We start from the raw sequence: 17,169 nt of genomic DNA, 5'->3' as shown, positions 1-17,169 counted from the left end.
TGCTCAGCCACTGAGCCATGCTGGCCAAGCTTCTCTCTCTCTCTCTCTCTCTCTCTCTCTCTCTCTCTCTCTCATCCTCCCCCTAGGATATTTCCCCATTGATGTTTAGAGAGAGTGGGAGGGGGAGAGACGACGGAGAGAGAGAAGCATGGATGTAAGAGCCATACATGATTGGTTGCCTCCAGCACCGGGAGGAGCCTCTGGGCTGGGGAGGAGCCTACAACCAAGGTCCGTGCACTTGGCCGGGACTGAACCTGGGACCCTTCCGTCCACAGGCCGACACTCCTCTCTCTCTTAAAAAAAAAAAAATCTTTAAAATCCACCCGACCCAAGCAAGATACACAGAACCCGCCTTCCCCTGGCAGGCGCCGCCCTGGTCCGCATTTAGATGTGTCACCCCTCTTGCGTGTGGGGTGTTTTCTGCCAGATGGAGACCGATCGTGTTAGCGGCCGGCGCCGTGGCACCATCCGGTCCTTCCCGCCTGCCTTGAAGCGCCTTCTGCCATCTTCACACCCCTCCCCCCCCAGGCCTATTCCTAGACTCTCTGTTCCCGCCCAGGGATGGCTGTCTTCCTGTGTCAGGACACGTGCGCTGCTTTTAGAATCACGGGGAGTGGGGTGTGTGTGTGTGTGTGTGTGTGTAGCAATCCCTTCGGAACCCCTGCAGAGCCTGGCCGGGGACAGAAACGCCAGGAGGCTGAGCTGAAGGGGCGGGTCTCCCCACCCAACCAGGAGGCCCGATCGGGCAGGGGGGAGAAAGGAAGGGGAGAGAGCTGCTTGTAAAATAAAGTCTTCCCTTTTATTTCAAATCAACCCATTCCCAAGTTAGTGCCGCGCGTTGAGATGAGAGACCCTTCGCCCGCCCACCGGGGCGTGGGGGGGGGGGGTGCTCGTGTCCTTCAGGGCTGGCCCTGGTGGCCGAGGAGGAGGGCCCCTTTCCGGCCAGCCCCGGGCCCTGGCCTTCTCCGGGGCTACGGGCTACGGGCACGAGGATGAGGCGGGCCGGGAGGCAGTCCTGTCTGGGTGGCCGTGGCCAGGGCCGTGGTTAGCAGTGAGAGCCCCGTCAGGCTGGGTTAGTGGGGTCTTCTCCGGCAGCCGGGGAAGGAACTGCAAGAGAGAGAGTCGGTGACGGGGCTGGCGGGAAGGCCACCCATGCCCGGCGTGGGGAGGAGGGCGGGCCGGCTCCAAGAGTGGGGGTCGGGGGGTCACTCTCTCGCTCACCGGGGAGGGGGCACAGGCTCCCGTCTGGCGTGGAGAAGAGGCTCAGATAGATGACTGCCACTGCACGAAGCGCTTGGATTCCTGGGGGTTTGGGGTCAGAGGAGGCAGGACATGGGAATCTGGTTCATAGTGTGGGCCCCGCCTCCTCCCTCAGACCAGGAGTCCAGGCCCCCAGCCCTCCTCCCTCAGACCCAGGAGTCCAGGCCCCCAGCCCTCCTCCCTCAGACCAGGAGTCCAGGCCCCCAGCCTCCTCCCTCAGACCCAGGAGTCCAGGCCCCCAGCCTCCTCCCTCAGACCCAGGAGTCCAGGCCCCCAGCCTCCTCCCTCAGACCCAGGAGCCCAGGCCCCCAGCCCCTCCTCCCTCAGACCCAGGAGTCCAGGCCCCCAGCCCTCCTCCCTCAGACCCAGGAGCCCAGGCCCCCAGCCCCTCCTCCCTCAGACCCAGGAGCCCAGGCCCCCAGCCTCCTCCCTCAGACCCAGGAGTCCAGACCCCCAGACCCTCCTCCCTCAGACCCAGGAGCCCAGGCCCCAGCCCTCCTCCCTCAGACCCAGGAGTCCAGGCCCCCAGCCCCTCCTCCCTCAGACCCAGGAGTCCAGGCCCCCAGCCTCCTCCCTCAGACCCAGGAGCCCAGGCCCCCAGCCCCTCCTCCCTCAGACCCAGGAGTCCAGGCCCCCAGCCTCCTCCCTCAGACCCAGGAGCCCAGGCCCCCAGCCCCTCCTCCCTCAGACCCAGGAGCCCAGGCCCCAGCCCTCCTCCCTCGGACCCAGGAGCCCAGGCCCCCAGCCCCTCCTCCCTCAGACCCAGGAGCCCAGGCCCCCAGCCCCTCCACCCACAGACCCAGGAGCCCAGGCCCCCAGCCCCTCCCTCGGACCCAGGAGCCCAGGCCCCCAGCCCCTCCTCCCTCAGACCCAGGAGCCCAGGCCCCCAGCCTCCTCCCTCAGACCCAGGAGCCCAGGCCCCCAGCCCTCCTCCCTCAGACCCAGGAGCCCAGGCCCCCAGCCCCTCCCTCAGACCCAGGAGCCCAGGCCCCCAGCCCTCCTCCCTCAGACCCAGGAGTCCAGGCCCCCAGCCCCTCCCTCAGACCCAGGAGCCCAGTACCTGAGGGTTGAAAGGATCGTCATCGTCTGTGTCGTCATAGTCGTCACTGGGGGGTGTGGGGGGGAGTGGCAGAGGAGGAGGATGGGTAATGCATCAGGAGGCTGTCTCTCCAACAGGACACCCCCACCCCCACCCTGTGGCCTCCTCCCGCCTCCTCTGTCCCCCCCTGACCTGGGTGGAAACAGGGCCCAGGCGCGGGGCAGGCTGCAGAGGGCGGTGGCCAGGGCCCCGGCGGACAGGAGGGAGAAGAGCAGCAGGAAGAGCAGGCCCTCGAGGGCGTCTTCGCACAGGCCCCGCAGGGCGGCGCTGTAGTCCTGGGGGTGGGGGCGGGGAGGCCATCAGCGGGCAGGGCCCCCTCTCCCCGCCACACACACACACGCCACTCACACTGCCCCCATGCCGGCTGTGCCATGCTGGACAAGTCCCTCAGCCTCTCTGTGCCTCAGTTTCCTTCCTGTCCTACATGCTCACACAGAGCCTGGCACACGGGAAGCGTTTGGGGCTGTGGTCACTGTCATTATCACACCCACAGGTAGGACCTTGAATCTGGGCCTCTTGCCGGTCTGAGAACCCTCTTCCCCGCCTCACCCCCCACCTACTGGATGCCAGTAGCACCGCCCCAGTGTGACAACCAAATGCACCCCCATGCACTGCCCTGTGTCCCCCGGGCCAAGTCTCTGTCCTGAGCCGCAGCAGAGCCTGGAGTTGGGGGTGGAGTGACAGTGGATGAACATTCAGGGGGCAGAAGTGACAAGACTGGGGACAGCCTGGCTGGGGGGCTATAGGAATGGGGGACGAGAGGGGGAAGCCTGGTGCCAGGTCCCTGCCTCCGAGGACTGCAGGGGCCGCGACCTCGGGTGACCCAGCCCTGTGTACCTTCTCATCCAAGTCTGCAAGACAGACAATAACAGCAGTTTCTTCTTTATGGCATTACTAACGAGGGCTCCAGGGCCCGGTGAGTCACCACCCCTAAAATAGCCCAGAGCCCCGACTTAGTGAAGCCCACGGGCATGCGGGGGACGGCTGATTTTCCTGAACCCTCACACCACCAGGCCAAGCAGGTCCTGACGCCCTCATTTCACAGGTGAGAAGGCGGAGATTCAGGGGGTGCACCTGCCGGGGCCACACTGCCGGAGTCTGGGACCCCGGGCTCCCTCTCTCCTGGGTGTCCTGCCCGTCCCTGCCTCGGCAGGATGACAGCACGTGCCACACGAGAGCTTGGCAGGCATTCACCCCTGAATCCCGGCCCTGTAAGTGAGGACACTGAGGCACAGAGAAGTCGGTGACTTGCCTGCGGTCCAGAGCTAGGGTGGAGCCAAGGCCGCCTCCCCCCAGAGCTCACTAAGTGCACAGCCTTTAGGAGGCAGATGGGGAGACAGGGAGGGAGAGAGGGGAGGAGAGTGGGAGGGCTGGAGGGGGAAGTGGGGGATGAGGACAGAGCTAGGATGAGGGGTGGGGAGAGAGGGAGGAGGACAAAATAAGGAAGGATTCTAGATGACAGATGGACAGATGGTTAATGGGTAGAGAATAGTATATGATATATAAACAATAGTTTAAGACAGATAACTGGATTTCTGGGAAAAGACTGGCCGGGTGGGAGAGAGGGAGCAGGCCTTCTGGGTCCAGGCAGAGAATGAGGTGGGGCGGGGTCATGGGTCACCTTGTGCAAGCCTCGACAGTGCAGTAGCGCCACCAACTGGTGGAAGTTTCCCTCCGTCACATTCAAGGTCTCCTCCAGGGACAGCAGAGGTTTCTGTGGTGGGAAGGGGTCCTTATCCCACCTGGGACCTGTCCGTGGCCGTGGCCCCGCCCATCTCTTCAGACACCGCCCACACGTACAGGCCACGCCCCTTCATTCAGGTCACGCCCATGCCCACCGACCCAACCCTCCGGGCCCCGCCCACACCTCAAGGCCACGCCCAGACCATTAATTACCACGCCCCACCCACAGCCACGCCCACCGACCCGCCCTTTCAGCGGCCCCGCCCACACTCAGGCCACGCCCACCGACCCGCCCATGTTTCAGGGCCACGCCCACTGATCGACCCTTCTGGCACCGCCCACACCCGGGCCACGCCCACCAAACGCCCTTTCGGTGCCCCCCGTCCTTTCCGTGGCCCCGCCCATGTCTCAGGGCCACGCCCACTGACCCGTCCTTTCGGTGGGCCCCGCCCGCACCCACAGATCGGGCCCCGCCCTTTCCCTGGGAGCCCGGTGTGAGCGCAGCGCTGACCTGCGCGGAAGGGAACTGGGGCACAGCTTCTCGCTCCAGGCCCTGCAGCTGGGAGTGGATGTTGGCCAGAGCTCGCTGGGACAGGGTCAGCCTCTGCGGGAACACAGGCAGAGAGGGCGGAGGACCCCGTGGTCCACGCCCCCAGCCCGCTCCTCCCCCACCGGACACAGGACTGGGGTCCCTGGCGCCTTCATCCTCCCCCAGGACCTCGAAGTCTAGGCCCCAGGCCCCAGCCCCGCCCCCGCCACCCGGTTCCCCGGCCGCAGCCCTCACCTGTTGAAAGGGGTTGGCGATGGCCTGGTTGCAGAGGAAATAATAGCTCAGGATGTCTGGGGCGGGAGGGAAGAGGGAAGGCCTTGAGCCGGGTGGGCCCCCTCCCCAGCTCAGGACCCCCCCTGAGCTCCCAGGGGCCTGGCATTCGGAGACCGGCCACTCGCCCAGTCTCCACACTCCACCTGCTGCTGAGGACCTGGCTGGACCACACTGTGCACCCCCAGTTTCTCCCAGTGGCCAGATGCCCCATCCCTCAGGCCCCGCCCCCCTCCTGAGCCCAGCATCTTCACCCCTCTGTCTCCTCCGACTCCTCCAGCCCACCCGGAGGTGCTGAGAGCTTCAGGGACCGGAGGCGCCGGGCTGACAGCGTGGCACCACCCTACCCCCCACCCCCAACCCCAGGCAGGACCGGACACAGAGGCCTGAGCATCCAGGGGGTGCACCGGACCACTGGGGTCACCTGAGTCGAGCCCTGTCTCCTCTTGAGTCAGGTTCAGGATGTAGGTGTCGGGACTAGAGCAGAAGTCGCTGAGGCCCTGGGAGAGGCAGCAGGAAAGGGGGGCTCAGACCAGAAGCTGCCCCAATGCCACACCCCCATGGACTCAGTGACCCCAGCCTCCTCCCTCAGACCCAGGAGCCCAGGCCCCCAGCCCCTCCTCCCTCAGACCCAGGAGCCCAGGCCCCCAGCCCCTCCTCCCTCAGACCCAGGAGTCCAGGCCCCCAGCCCCTCCTCCCTCAGACCCAGGAGTCCAGGCCCCCAGCCCCTCCTCCTTCAGACCCAGGAGCCCAGGCCCCCAGCCCCTCCTCCCTCAGACCCAGGGGTCCAGGCCCCCAGCCCTCCTCCCTCAGACCCAGGAGTCCAGACCCCCAACCCTCCTCCCTCAGACCCAGGGGTCCAGGCCCCCAGCCCTCCCCCTCAGACCCAGGAGTCCAGGCCCCCAGCCCCTCCTCCCTCAGACCCAGGAGCCCAGGCCCCCAGCCCCTCCTCCCTCAGACCCAGGGGTCCAGGCCTTCAGGACCTAGAAAACTAGCTCCTTAACCTCAGAACCCGTGACCCTGGCCCCCACATGCCCCCAGATCCGGGAGCCCGGCCTCTGACTCACCACGGCAGTCGCTGCCTCCAGGCCCAGGGAGCCCCAGCTCAGGACCAGGACCACGAGGCTCATCACCGTCATCCTGGGGGGCGGGGGGCGGGGAGGGGTTGGACTTGGGGTTCTGAATCTCTCCATCTCTCCACCTGGCCTCGTCCTTTTCCCCACCCCAAATCCCATCACAGCCCTGACCAGTGTGGCTCAGTGGATAGAGCGTCTGCCTTCGGACTGAAGGGTCCCAGGTTCGATTCCGGTCAAGGGCATGTACCTTGGTTGTGGGCACATCCCCAGTAGGGGGCGTGCAGGAGGCAGCTGATCGATGTTTCTCTCTCATCGATGTTCCTAACTCTCTATCCTCTCCCTTCCTCTCTGTAAAAAAACAATAAAAATAAATTATATATATATATATATATATATATATATATATATATATATATATATTTTAAATCCCATCACAGCTCTACCCTGACCTCTGGAGCCTGGAGGGTCAGAATTAGGGGCAGAGAAGTTGGAGGGGTAGGTGGGCCTGTGGTCGTTGATGTCAGACGGAACATCTGGTCCCTGCCCAGGGGTGGGGGGCAGTGAGAAAAGCCCCGGGCCGGCAGGATCCAGCCCAGCTCTGCCCCACCCTCTGGGACCCTGAGGGGACTCCTGCCCACCGGTGGGCCTCCTTTCCCGGCTGTGAATTTCACTGGACCCCGCTGTCCCCAAGCCCACCCCCAGGCTCTCCCTTGGGTAGCCACCTGCCCCCCAGACTGCTCCTCCCAGGAGTGGAGATGACTCCGGCTCCAGGGCTGAAATCGCCTCCCAGTTTCTCTCTGGGGATGGGGTTTGCGGAGAGGCAGGGGGGAGTGGTTAGCACTGTAGCACTGGAGGGAGGGCAGCAGGCATGAGGGGCATCTGGGGGGCCAATCCATGCCCTGACCCACCAGGGCCAGGTTTTACCATCTTCAAGCCCCTGGGGGAGAGTGGAGACCACAGCCTCCTCCCCACTGGGGACAGCAGCCCAGGGGCAGGCAGGAGGCAGGGCTCCTCCAAATGGGACAGGCTGGCCGAGGGAGCGGACCCCAGCGCCAGCACTGCCTGGCTGGGCAGCCTTGGGTAAGTGGCCCAACCTCTCTGAGCCCGAATCTCCACCCCTCCCCCGTTCAATGGAAGAAAAGTGCCTCCTCCTGGGGTAGGCGCGAGGGTTCCAGGAGAGCGTGGGGCACACAGAATGAGCCGGAAAGCCACGTCAAGGCCACGCAGCCTCACGCGTGGTCACGTCCCGCCTCTGGTCCCTCATCCACACCGCGGCTCCTCCTGGCGGCTCCAGGTCTGGTTTCTGTCCCTGTGCCCGCCGCCTGCCCGGGAACTCCATGGAGGTCATGGAGGCTCATGGGATGCAGGAAGGAGCCAGTGGGAGCCCCGGAGGAGGAGGCTGGGGGTCCCTCGCTCAAGAGCACAGAGGAATGGAGCTCTGTTCCCCCCTCCCCTCCTCCCCTCGCACTGGGACAGGAGCCCGCGAGGGCGCCCTGACTCACATGATCACCAGCCACTTGCTCTGCTTCGCCAGGCCCAGGAGGGTGAAGAGGCAGACCAGCAGCTCCAGCAGCAGGAGGAGGACGTAGGCCAGCCACCTGGGGAGGGAGGGGGTGCAGCTGAGGAAGCAAATCCAGCCTCCCAGCTCCAGGCCCCAGGCCCGGCGGGAGGCCATGGTCCCCCAGGCCATCACCAGGGCCCCAGGCCACTGCCCAGCTCATCCGTGAAATGGGTGCGCGGGGGGCGGGCCACCCTCGCCTTCTCTCCAGAGCCCAGGACCCGGGGTCGGGGCACCTGGGACCATGGCCTGAATGGACCACGCAGGAGCTCCGTGACCTGTGACCCTGCCCGTGTGGCCCGGCCTCAGGAGCCCAACCCCCACCCCGCCTCCTGTTTGCTGCACAGCCTAAGGGTATGGTGCCTGCAGCAGCCTGCCCGGCCTCCACTGCTTAGCTGTGGGCGACATGGTCTCAGTAACTCTGCCTCAGTTTCCCTGCCTGGGATGGGGGAAGAGAGACAACAGCAACTACTTCCAAAGATGCCATGAGCCCGGCCAGCGTGGCTCAGTGGTTGAGCATCACCCTATGAACCAGGAGGTCACGGTTCGATTCCGGTCAGGGCACACGCCTGGGTTGCAGGCTCGATCGCCAGGGTGGGGTGTGCAGGAGGCAGCCGATCCATGATTCTCTCTCTCATTGATGTTTCTGTCCCTCACCCCCTCTTCTTTCCTCTCTGAAATCAATAATATATATATATTAATTTTTTACAGAGAGGAAGGGAGAGAGATAGAGAATTAGGAACATCATGAGAGAGAGACATTGATCCTGAGGACTGAAAGGTCCCAGGTTCGATTCCGGACAAGGGCACGCTCATTAGTCAACAGAGCCAAATATCAACAGTACAACGACTGAAATTTCTTTGGAGAGCCAAATTTTTAAAACTTAAACTATACAGGTAGGCACATTGTTATTAACTTAATTAGGGTCCTCCTAAGCTGGCCTTTGCTAAAAATAACGCCCTCAATCTGATTGAGGTACACGCAAGGGGCCAAAGAGCCGCATGTGGCTCCGGAGCCGCGGTTTGCCGACCACTGCCTTCGCCTGTCTCTCCACAGCCGTTCTCACCTCGTCCCTGCGGACAGGGACGGGCCACCCTGGCTGTGGGCCGCCCCGCGCACTGTGGGGTGTTAAGCAAGCAGCACCCCGGGCCTCCCCCCGCCAGACGCCCACGTGTGCCCACCATCCGTGTCTGCAGACCTTGCCCGCTGCCCGCTGGGGCACCCCCACCAGGGGAGAGCCTGCTGCCCACCTGTACTCCTCCACGAAGGACACGTCCTCGGCCACCTGCAGGGGGCTCAGCGGCACCCCCTGCCAGAAGGCCAGCCCCTGGAGCTGCTGGGCCACGGCCTCCGCCTGCCGCCGAGCCCCCCGCGTGGCGGCCACCAGCTCCGTGCGCTGCGTGAACACCTCCTCCAGGGTGGTCAGCTCGGTCCGCACCGCCTCGCCCAGCCTCTCCACCGTCTCCGACACCTGGGGCAGGGGCGGGGCTGGGTCAGGGGCGGGCGTGCTCTGGGGGCCAGGGGTGGGGGGCGGGGATGCGAAGGAGGAATGCAAACTTGGGGGCCTCAGTGTTGAGCCCCAGGATCAGGGATAAGCAATGGCTGGTGACCGGGACCTGGGGCGACTGTGATTGAGGAAGGACCAGAGGAGGCTCTCCAGCTCTCGGGGGGCCATGGCATGAGCCCCAGGGCCGGGAGGAGAAGTCAGTGGGTCCCAGGTGTGATGTTCACACCTGCCTCTCTGAGTCTGCGATCCCATCTGGGTTCCGCGGTGCAGGGTCTGCTGGGGACAGGAATCTGAGGTGTGAGGTCAGGCTGGCCTCATCCTAGGGCTGGGCCGGGAGTGGGGCCCCTGGTCTGGCCCCTGGGACTCACCACTGGGGTCCCTAAGTTTGCATTTGGGCTGAGCATCAGTCTCGGTTTGGCCTGGGAGCGGGAGCGGGGGGGGGGGTGGGGGGGTCCCTGGTGTTTGGTCTCTGCCTGGTTTGGGCTCTGAATTGAAGTGTGAGTGCGGGGTCTAGTTTGTGGTTCCCAAGGAGTCACGTGGGAGGCCCCGATTTGCACAGTCAGGGTGGGCTCGGCCGTACAGTTGGATTCTGAAGCTCTGAGCCGGGAGCCCTGCACGTCAGGTCTGGGGTCTAGGCTCTGAGTCTGCATTCCGCCGCCTGGCCCCTCACCAGGTAGTCGACGGCGCTGAGCGTGTGGTTGGCCTGCAGCAGTGCGGCGCTGAGCTGGGCCACCCCATCACTGGTCTCGCTGTTGCCATAGAAACCGATGCCAATGCCCGCGCTAGGAGAAGGAGGGATGGGAAATCACAACGGGTCCCGGGACCCTAAGGACCGCGGTTCCCGCGCCCCCCCCCCCCCCCCCACGTCCTCACACACCCAATCCCGCCCCACCCCCCCACACCTATTGGTCCAGCCCATCGTGGGAAAAGAACCGCTCCAGCCCGGTTGCCACGGCAACGGGAAGGCTTCCCACCCCCGGCCCGAGGGACGTCATTGTGATGCTAATGGTAGGTGGGGTGGCGAGGGGAGGGGGGCCCAGATTTAACTCGCATGGCACCGGCAACGGAGCGGAACCCCGTCACGCCCAACGCCCCCCTCCCCCACCACACACACCCGTGACAGCTGCCCCACCCCCACCCTCTCCATCCTTTCCCACGCACCCAGGGTCCTCAGCACCTGTCCCTCCGCCGTCCAGCCGCCCCCCGCCCCCGCCTCCCCACAGCCTGGGGTTTGCTGCGGGACCCGAGCCTGAAGCTCCCACCAGGCCATCCCCCACCCCGGGACCCAAGCTTCTGGCCAGCTGGGAGCCAAGCGAGAGAATGTGGGCCGCCGGGCCGGGCGCCCCCGCCCCTCCGCGGCCAACACAGAGCCCCATTGTGGGCCGGCCTCGGGGCCCATCCCCCGCACCCCAGAGTCCCTCCACGGCGGGCCAGGGCCAGACCGAGGCGGGGGAGCCGGCCGCCCTCCCACTTCCCAGGCTCGCAGCCCAGGCCCCCCCCCCTCCGCCCTCGGACCTCCCGCCCCCTCGCGCGCAACCCCCCCCCCCCCGCCCCCGCCCATTGTTCCCGTCCCACAAAGCTGCCCTTGTTCCCGGCCCCGGAGCCGGCCCTGGCTCTCCCCCACCGGGCCTTTGTCCGCCTCCCCGTCCACCCCCACTCAGGAGAGCCCCCAGAGCTTGGACGCAGGCCACCCAGCCGCCTCCCCCACATCCAACCCCCCCACCCCCCACCCCAAACACAGACTGTCCCTGCGCCATGGAGAGGCAGAGCGGCCAGGGCCAGGGGTGGGAGTCTGGCTTCCGGCCACTCCCCCGGATCCGGGCTTGTCTCCCGGGCCCTAATCTGGGGGACAGGACAGCTGTCCGGCCGGTGGGGGTGGCCCTGCCGCAGGCTGTGCGCCCGGCTGGCCCCTGGGGCGTATGGGGTGTCAGGCGCTCTCCTTCTCGCTCCCCGGGGGCTGGCCCTCGCTCCCCACGGGTTTGCCACTTGGGCCACGTGGCCGTGAGATGTGGCCTGGTCCTTCCTCTTTCTTCCTCTCTCATTTTTAAATGTAATCCTCACCCGAGGATGTTTTCCCATTGATTTTTAGAGAGAGTGGAAGGGAGAGGGATATCATTGAGAGAGTTGCCTGCTGCAGGAGCTGGACCAGGGTCTGGGGCCAGGGAGGAGCCTGCAACGGAGCTACCTGCCCTTGAGCGGAATCGAACCCGGGACCCTTTGGCCCGCAGGCCCACGCTCTATCCACTGAGCCACACCGGGCAGGGCTGAGCCTTCCTCTTTCAGAACTGGGGGGTAACATCCCCGAGTCCAGCAGGGTTTCCGGGGGGACCGGCTCAGGTCTGGGCCAGGAGGGGGTGGTCTGGGCCCCCCCTAGCGTTGTCTGTCTCCGGGACCAGAGCATCAGCGCCTTGAGGGCAGCCACCTGGCCAGGCTTGCTCAGTCAGCATCTCCTGGCACGTAGTAGGTCCTCAGGGAGAGGTGGCTGAATGAATGAGTTCATGAGTGACGTCGCTGGTGAACATGAACCGAGTACAGCCGTGAGCCGGGCGCTGTGCCTTCTCCCATTCGCGGTTCCCACCAGGAGGTGGGTGTTGCCATGATACCCATTTTAGAGATGTGGAAACTGAGGCCAGGAGGGGGCTAGGTCACTCCCCCAGGCGGCACAGCCATGAAGGGGCAGAGCATGGGGCTCCTGAGCCTCAGTCTCTCCATCCGTCCAATGAGGACAGTGCTGTCGGCCGCTAGGGCGGGGTGGGAGGTCGCCAGCGGAAGCCTGACAGAGAGTTGGGGAGCCCCGGGCCCACACCCACCCGCCCTGGGGCCCCATTACCAGCTGACGAGAAGGGCAGCTATGCAGCTCCAGGTGACGCAGCCTCCCCCGGGCGGGGGGCTCTTGGCGCCGGGGGGCTCGGGGGGCCGGCAGCAGCAGACGCGGATGAGGTAGGCAGCGATGAGGATGAGGCTGAGGCCCAGGCCCAGGCCGGCCAAGGCCGCCACCAGCAGCAGGGCCTGGGGGAGGGGCCATGTCAGTGGGGGAGGAAGGCACCCTGGCTGCCTGGGGGCCAGCCCGGCCCAGCCCGTGGTGTCCAGGTTTGTGGGGAGCGATGGGGTCCCCAGTCCCCCAGGTTGGCGGCTGGGCTCTGTCACTGGGGAACCGGGGTCCTGGGGGGAGGCCCACGTCCTGGGTGCCAGCGCTGCTCTGCCCACCGAGGCTGTGTGACCTTGGGCGGGGCCCTCCCCTCTCCTCTCTGAGCCTCAGGTCCCTCCTCGACCAGGTAGTTGGATGTAGCATCTCCCAGGGACGGTGGGATGGGGGGCGGGTGGGGCGCCTGTTCCTGGAGATGAGTGAGGCTGGGGGGGGGGGCTTTCTCCTCCCTCCTCCCTGCTGGTCCTCCCCACTCGGGGCTCGCTCTCTGTGCCCTGCTGCTGAGCTCTGCACACCCGCCACGGGTGAGTCTGTCCCCCAGGGAGTGCGTGTGTGCAAGACTCAGAGAGGCTGGGAGGCCAGAGTGAAGACAGAGCAGGGAGCAGGGGGCAGGCCGAAAGAGAGAGAGAGAGAGAGAGAGAGAGAGAGAGAGAGAGAGGGAGAGAGAGAGAGAGAGAGAGAGGTAGAGACTCAGAGGCCGGGGAGACAGACAGACGGAGGCCGGTGGAGACTGAGCCAAGGCTGAGCAGAGCAGGGCAGGAAAGCGTGTGAGGTGGGAAGCCCGTGGGGGAACGGGCTGCTCCGAGGCTCCGCGGGGCGGGGTTCTGCGGTGGAGGCTGCGTCACAGATGCCCAGAGTGGGGCAGGGCTTCGCCTGGGGCCACACAGCACAGGGGGGACCCCACCCCGAGCAGAGTCAGGCTTCGGGGCTCAGTGATGCTGTTCCCCGCGAAGCAGGCCTCGGCCTTTGTCCTCGCCGTGTGTGCGTGCATGTGTGTATGTGTGCGCGCGCGCGTGTGTGATATTGTGGGGCGTGCTTGTGTTTCTGACTGTTATGGGTGTGTTCTCTCTGACTGACTCGGTCTGTCACGAGCTAATAATACACCTAAGTGGGTGTGTGTGTGTGTGGGGGTGAGAGTGTGTGTGTGCCTTCAGGTGTGAGAGTGATCTGTCGGTGTCTGTGTGTTGCTGGCACACTTCCTTGAGTGTAAGTGGGTCTCTGGTGGGGTGTGTGAGAGAGAGAAAGAGTGTGTGTGAGTAGGGGGTGTGTGATGTGTAAATATGAACATGAGTGTGCGAATGTATGTGTGAGCGTGTGTGTGCGACTGAGTACAAGAATGTGTGGATATGTGAGTGTGTGTGAGCGTATATGTGTGGGTATGGGCATGTATAGGTGTGTAAGTGTGTGTAGATGTCAATGTGCATGCATGTGTATAAATATGTGTGTGGTTGTGTATGTGTGTACATGTAAGTGTGAAAATGTTTGTGCATGTAGGAGTGTATGTGCATCTGCATGAGCATGAGTGAACATGTGTGTATGCTTGTGTCTGAGTGTACGTGTGTGTGTGTCTGAGTGTGTCTGAGTGTATGTGTGTGTCTGAGTGTATGTGTGTGTCTGAGTGTATGTGTGTGTGCTTGAGTGCATGTGTGTGTGTCTGAGTGTGTGTGTCTGAGTGTATGTGTGTCTGTGTATGTGTGTGTGTGTGAGTGTGTGTGTGTCTTAGTGTATGTGTGTGTCTGAGTGTGTGTGTGTGTGTGTGTCTGAGTGTATGTGTGTGTGTCCAGCTCGGTGTCATCCAGTCCCTGTGTCCCAGCCATGCCATTGCGGTGACCTCCCTGGGGGCAGTGCCCCCCCCCCGCCGTGTGTGTGTGTGTGGGTGGGGGGGGGGGGAGCCCGCTGGGTGCGTCAGGCGGTACCGGTCCGCCCGCGCGTGGCTGTGTGGGCTCCGCGGGGGCCGGGCTCCGGGGCCCTGAGCAGCGGGGGGAGCTGGGGCTGCGATTGTGTAACCGGAGGCGGCGGGAGAGGGGCTGGCCTCGGTTCGGTTCGGTTCGGTGGGAGAGGGCGCGCGCAGCACAGGGAGGAGCGGCTCCCGGGGCCCGGCCCTGACCCAAATAGCTGGGAGCACACAGCCTCCGCCCCGCGTCCTGGGACCCACCCCCCTAAGCGCTCCAGCTCCGACCCAAGTCCCAGGAGCTCCCGGAGCAGAACCCGGGGGTCTGGACCCACCGCGCAGGGCCCAGGACCCACCCGCCCGCCAGCGCCCACCCCCGCGGCGGCTCAGCCAAGCTGGCGGCTAATCTCAAAGTCAAGGACTTGCCTGAAACTGGGTCAGGGGACGGTCCTGGGGCCCCTACGGGCGCGGCCCCCTTTCCCAGGGACCTGGGGCTCCCTAAGCCTCCCACCCCAGCCACCCTCCGGACCGTGTGCGTCCCTTCGCTCCCAAACCACTCGCCCCCAGCTCACCCGCCCGCGCCCCTCCAGCGCCCTGACCGCCCCCCCAGCCTCCTCTTCCCACACCCCCACCTCATCGCCAGTCCAGCCCTCACCCCCACCCCCTTCCCATGTCAGGGCTCAGTCCTGTCCCAGAACCAGAACCCGGCGCCCCCAGCCTCTCCCCTCCCCACCATCATCAGCTCCCCTCTCCCGGCCCCATCTGCACGACTGTCCATCCCAGGAGGGAGGGGTCACTTTTAGGGCGCCTGCCCCCCCACCCAAGGTCCCCCCAGACATCTCCCAGACCCTGGAGTCTCAGGCCCCCAGTCCCCTTCCTCCTCGGGAACCCAGGGGTCCGGACCCCAAGACCCCTCCCTTTATGTAAGCAGCGGGGTGGGGGGGGGAGGGTCTGGTCCCCCCAGCGCCTGTCCCAGGGGAACCTCCAGGAATTGGGGCTCCACACGCCTCCTCCCTCAGACACCCCGAAGTCGGGGCCCAGTCCCCACCGCCCGAGAGCCCCGGGGTCGGTCTGTCACCCGGGCCCCCTCGCCCCCAGGACCCACCAGCTGGCCCCCCGCGCGCCCCCCGCCCGGCGGCTCCCACCTGCTGGTACCCCTGCTCGCGCGGCGCGAAGTCGCTGGGCACCGCGCGGAGCTGGAAGTCGGCGCGGGGCAGCTGGTGGAGCAGATGCACCCAGGCCGAGGGTCGGTAGCCCGGGGGCTCCCCCATGGCCCCCGGAGGGCGTGCGGGGCTGAGGCCGGGCCGCGGGAGCCTCGCTGGCGGAGCGGGGCGCGGGCGGAGCGGGGTCTGGCGGGGCTCAGGGGAGCGGGGCCCGGAGGAGGGAGGGGGCGGGGGGCGGGGATTGGGGGGAGGAGAGGGAGGAGAGGGAGGAGAGGCGCGCCGGGCGGGCTCGGTGCTGCCCCTGGCGGCCGCGGCGGGCACTGCGGCGCCGTGGGAGGTCCCCAGCTTTCCGTCCCCTCCGCGAGGGCGCCCACCTCCGGCCGAGCAGGTACCACGACATCCCCGTCCCTACAAGGCGGCCCTGCTATTGTGTCTGTCAGCTTACAACAGGAGGGTCCCTTATCTTTTTCTTTTTTTAGAAGTTCTCTCTTTTTTTTTTAATCCTCACCTGAGGATATTTTTTCCATTGATTTTAAAAATATATATTTTACTGAGTTTTTACAGAGAGGAAGGGAGAGGGAGAGTTAGAAACATCGATGAGAGAGAAACATCGATCAGCTGCCTCCTGCACACCCCCCACTGGGGATGTGCCCGCAACCAAGGTACATGCCCTTGACCGGAATCGAACCCGGGACCCTTCAGTCTGCAGGCCGACGCTCTATCCACTGAGCCACACTGGTTAGGGCTCCATTGATTTTTAGAGAGAGTGGAAGGGGGGGGGGAGGAGGGAGGGAGAGAGAGAGAGAGAGAAAAACATCGATGTGGGAGAGACACACATGGATGGGTTGCCTCCTGCACCCGCCCCGCCCAGGGCCCGGGCCAGGGAGGAGCCTGTAACCCAGGTAGGTGCCCTTGACCGGAATTGAACCCACGACCCTTCAGTCCGCAGGGCGACGCTCTATCCACTGAGCCACACCGGCTGGGGCCCACGCTCCGTCTTCATGAGGTCCCTCCCAGGCGTTGAAGAACCTCTCCAAAGGATTACTCCGTGTACAGAGGGATCGCCCCGCCCCGCCCACTCAGGCTGCGGTTTATAGCCACTGCCCAGGCAACCTCACAGGTCCCACCGAGGCCGCACTGGTCCCTGCGGAAACAGGCCCCTGGAGGGGGACCTGCAGCTTTGATGTCACCACCTGGGTAGTCACAGTTGGAGGTAAAGCTGAGGTCCCCAGAAACCTGCCCCAGGGATCTCCCCTCCACCCCCACGGAGCAGGGCTAGACTTTGCACTTGAGGTCCCCACGCCAGGTGTCCCTTGTGGGGAACAAGATGGGCGAGAGGAAGAAGGGGAGATTCGGACCCCACCTGTCTCATTCCGATATTTTGTCCCAGATTGGTGAGAAGGGCTGGGGGAGGGGGGCATTGCCCGTGCCATGACTAGAGAAAAGTGATGGTGGTGATGATGGTGGTAGTGGTGATGGTGATAGGGATGGGGATGGAGATGTTGGTGATGTTGGGGATGCTGATGATGGTGATAGTGGGGACAATGGTGATGTTGATAATGATGTGATGATGGTGGTGATGATGGTGATAATGGGGATGATGGTGATGTTGATAATGATGTGATGATGGTGGTGATGATGGTGATAATGATGATGGTGATGTTGATAATGGTGATGATGATGGTGATGTTGATAATGATGGTGATGATGATGGTGATGATGGTGGTGATGATGGTGATAATGGGGATGATGGTGATGTTGATAATGATGATGATGGTGGTGATGGTGATGATGGTGATAATGGGGATGATGGTGATGTTGATAATGATGTGATGATGATGGTGATGATGGTGATAATGGGGATGATGGTGATGTTGATAATGATGTGATGATGGTGGTGATGATGGTGATAATGGGGATGATGGTGATGTTGATAATGATGTGATGATGGTGGTGATGATGGTGATGATGGTGATAATGGGGATGATGGTGATGTTGATAATGATGTGATGATGATGGTGATGATGGTGATAATGGGGATGATGGTGATGTTGATAATGATGTGATGATGGTGATGATGATGGTGATGATGGTGATGATGGGGATGATGGTGATGTTGATGATGATGTGATGATGGTGATGATGATGGTGGTGATGATGGTGATAATGGGGATGATGGTGATGTT

General features: G+C 64.1%; 1 protein-coding gene across 2 annotated transcripts; it reads right to left on the bottom strand.

Moving 5' to 3' along the window:
• Positions 1-780: 780 nt before the first annotated feature.
• TTYH1 (tweety family member 1) lies at positions 781-15,128 on the bottom strand. 2 transcript variants are annotated; one of them, XM_054710358.1, is made up of 14 exons: positions 14,966-15,123; positions 11,834-12,012; positions 9,674-9,785; positions 8,747-8,967; positions 7,441-7,536; positions 5,930-6,002; positions 5,287-5,362; positions 4,827-4,882; positions 4,554-4,646; positions 3,981-4,073; positions 2,492-2,634; positions 2,321-2,366; positions 1,222-1,302; positions 781-1,107 (listed from the first exon to the last, which is right to left on the bottom strand). In XM_054710358.1, exons 1-13 carry the CDS (start codon positions 15,089-15,091, stop codon positions 1,264-1,266), a joined length of 1,353 nt encoding a protein of 450 aa, XP_054566333.1. In that variant the 5' UTR covers positions 15,092-15,123; the 3' UTR covers positions 781-1,107; positions 1,222-1,263. The 2 variants fall into 2 exon arrangements, with proteins under 2 accessions (XP_054566333.1, XP_054566334.1); XM_054710359.1 differs by lacking the exon at positions 2,321-2,366 and having other exon boundaries at positions 14,966-15,128.
• Positions 15,129-17,169: the final 2,041 nt, after the last annotated feature.

Source organism: Eptesicus fuscus, chromosome 21 (genome assembly GCF_027574615.1).
Source record: "Eptesicus fuscus isolate TK198812 chromosome 21, DD_ASM_mEF_20220401, whole genome shotgun sequence".
In the NCBI taxonomy this organism is placed as follows: domain Eukaryota; kingdom Metazoa; phylum Chordata; class Mammalia; order Chiroptera; family Vespertilionidae; genus Eptesicus; species Eptesicus fuscus.
This window is presented reverse-complemented; position numbering and strand designations above follow the sequence as displayed.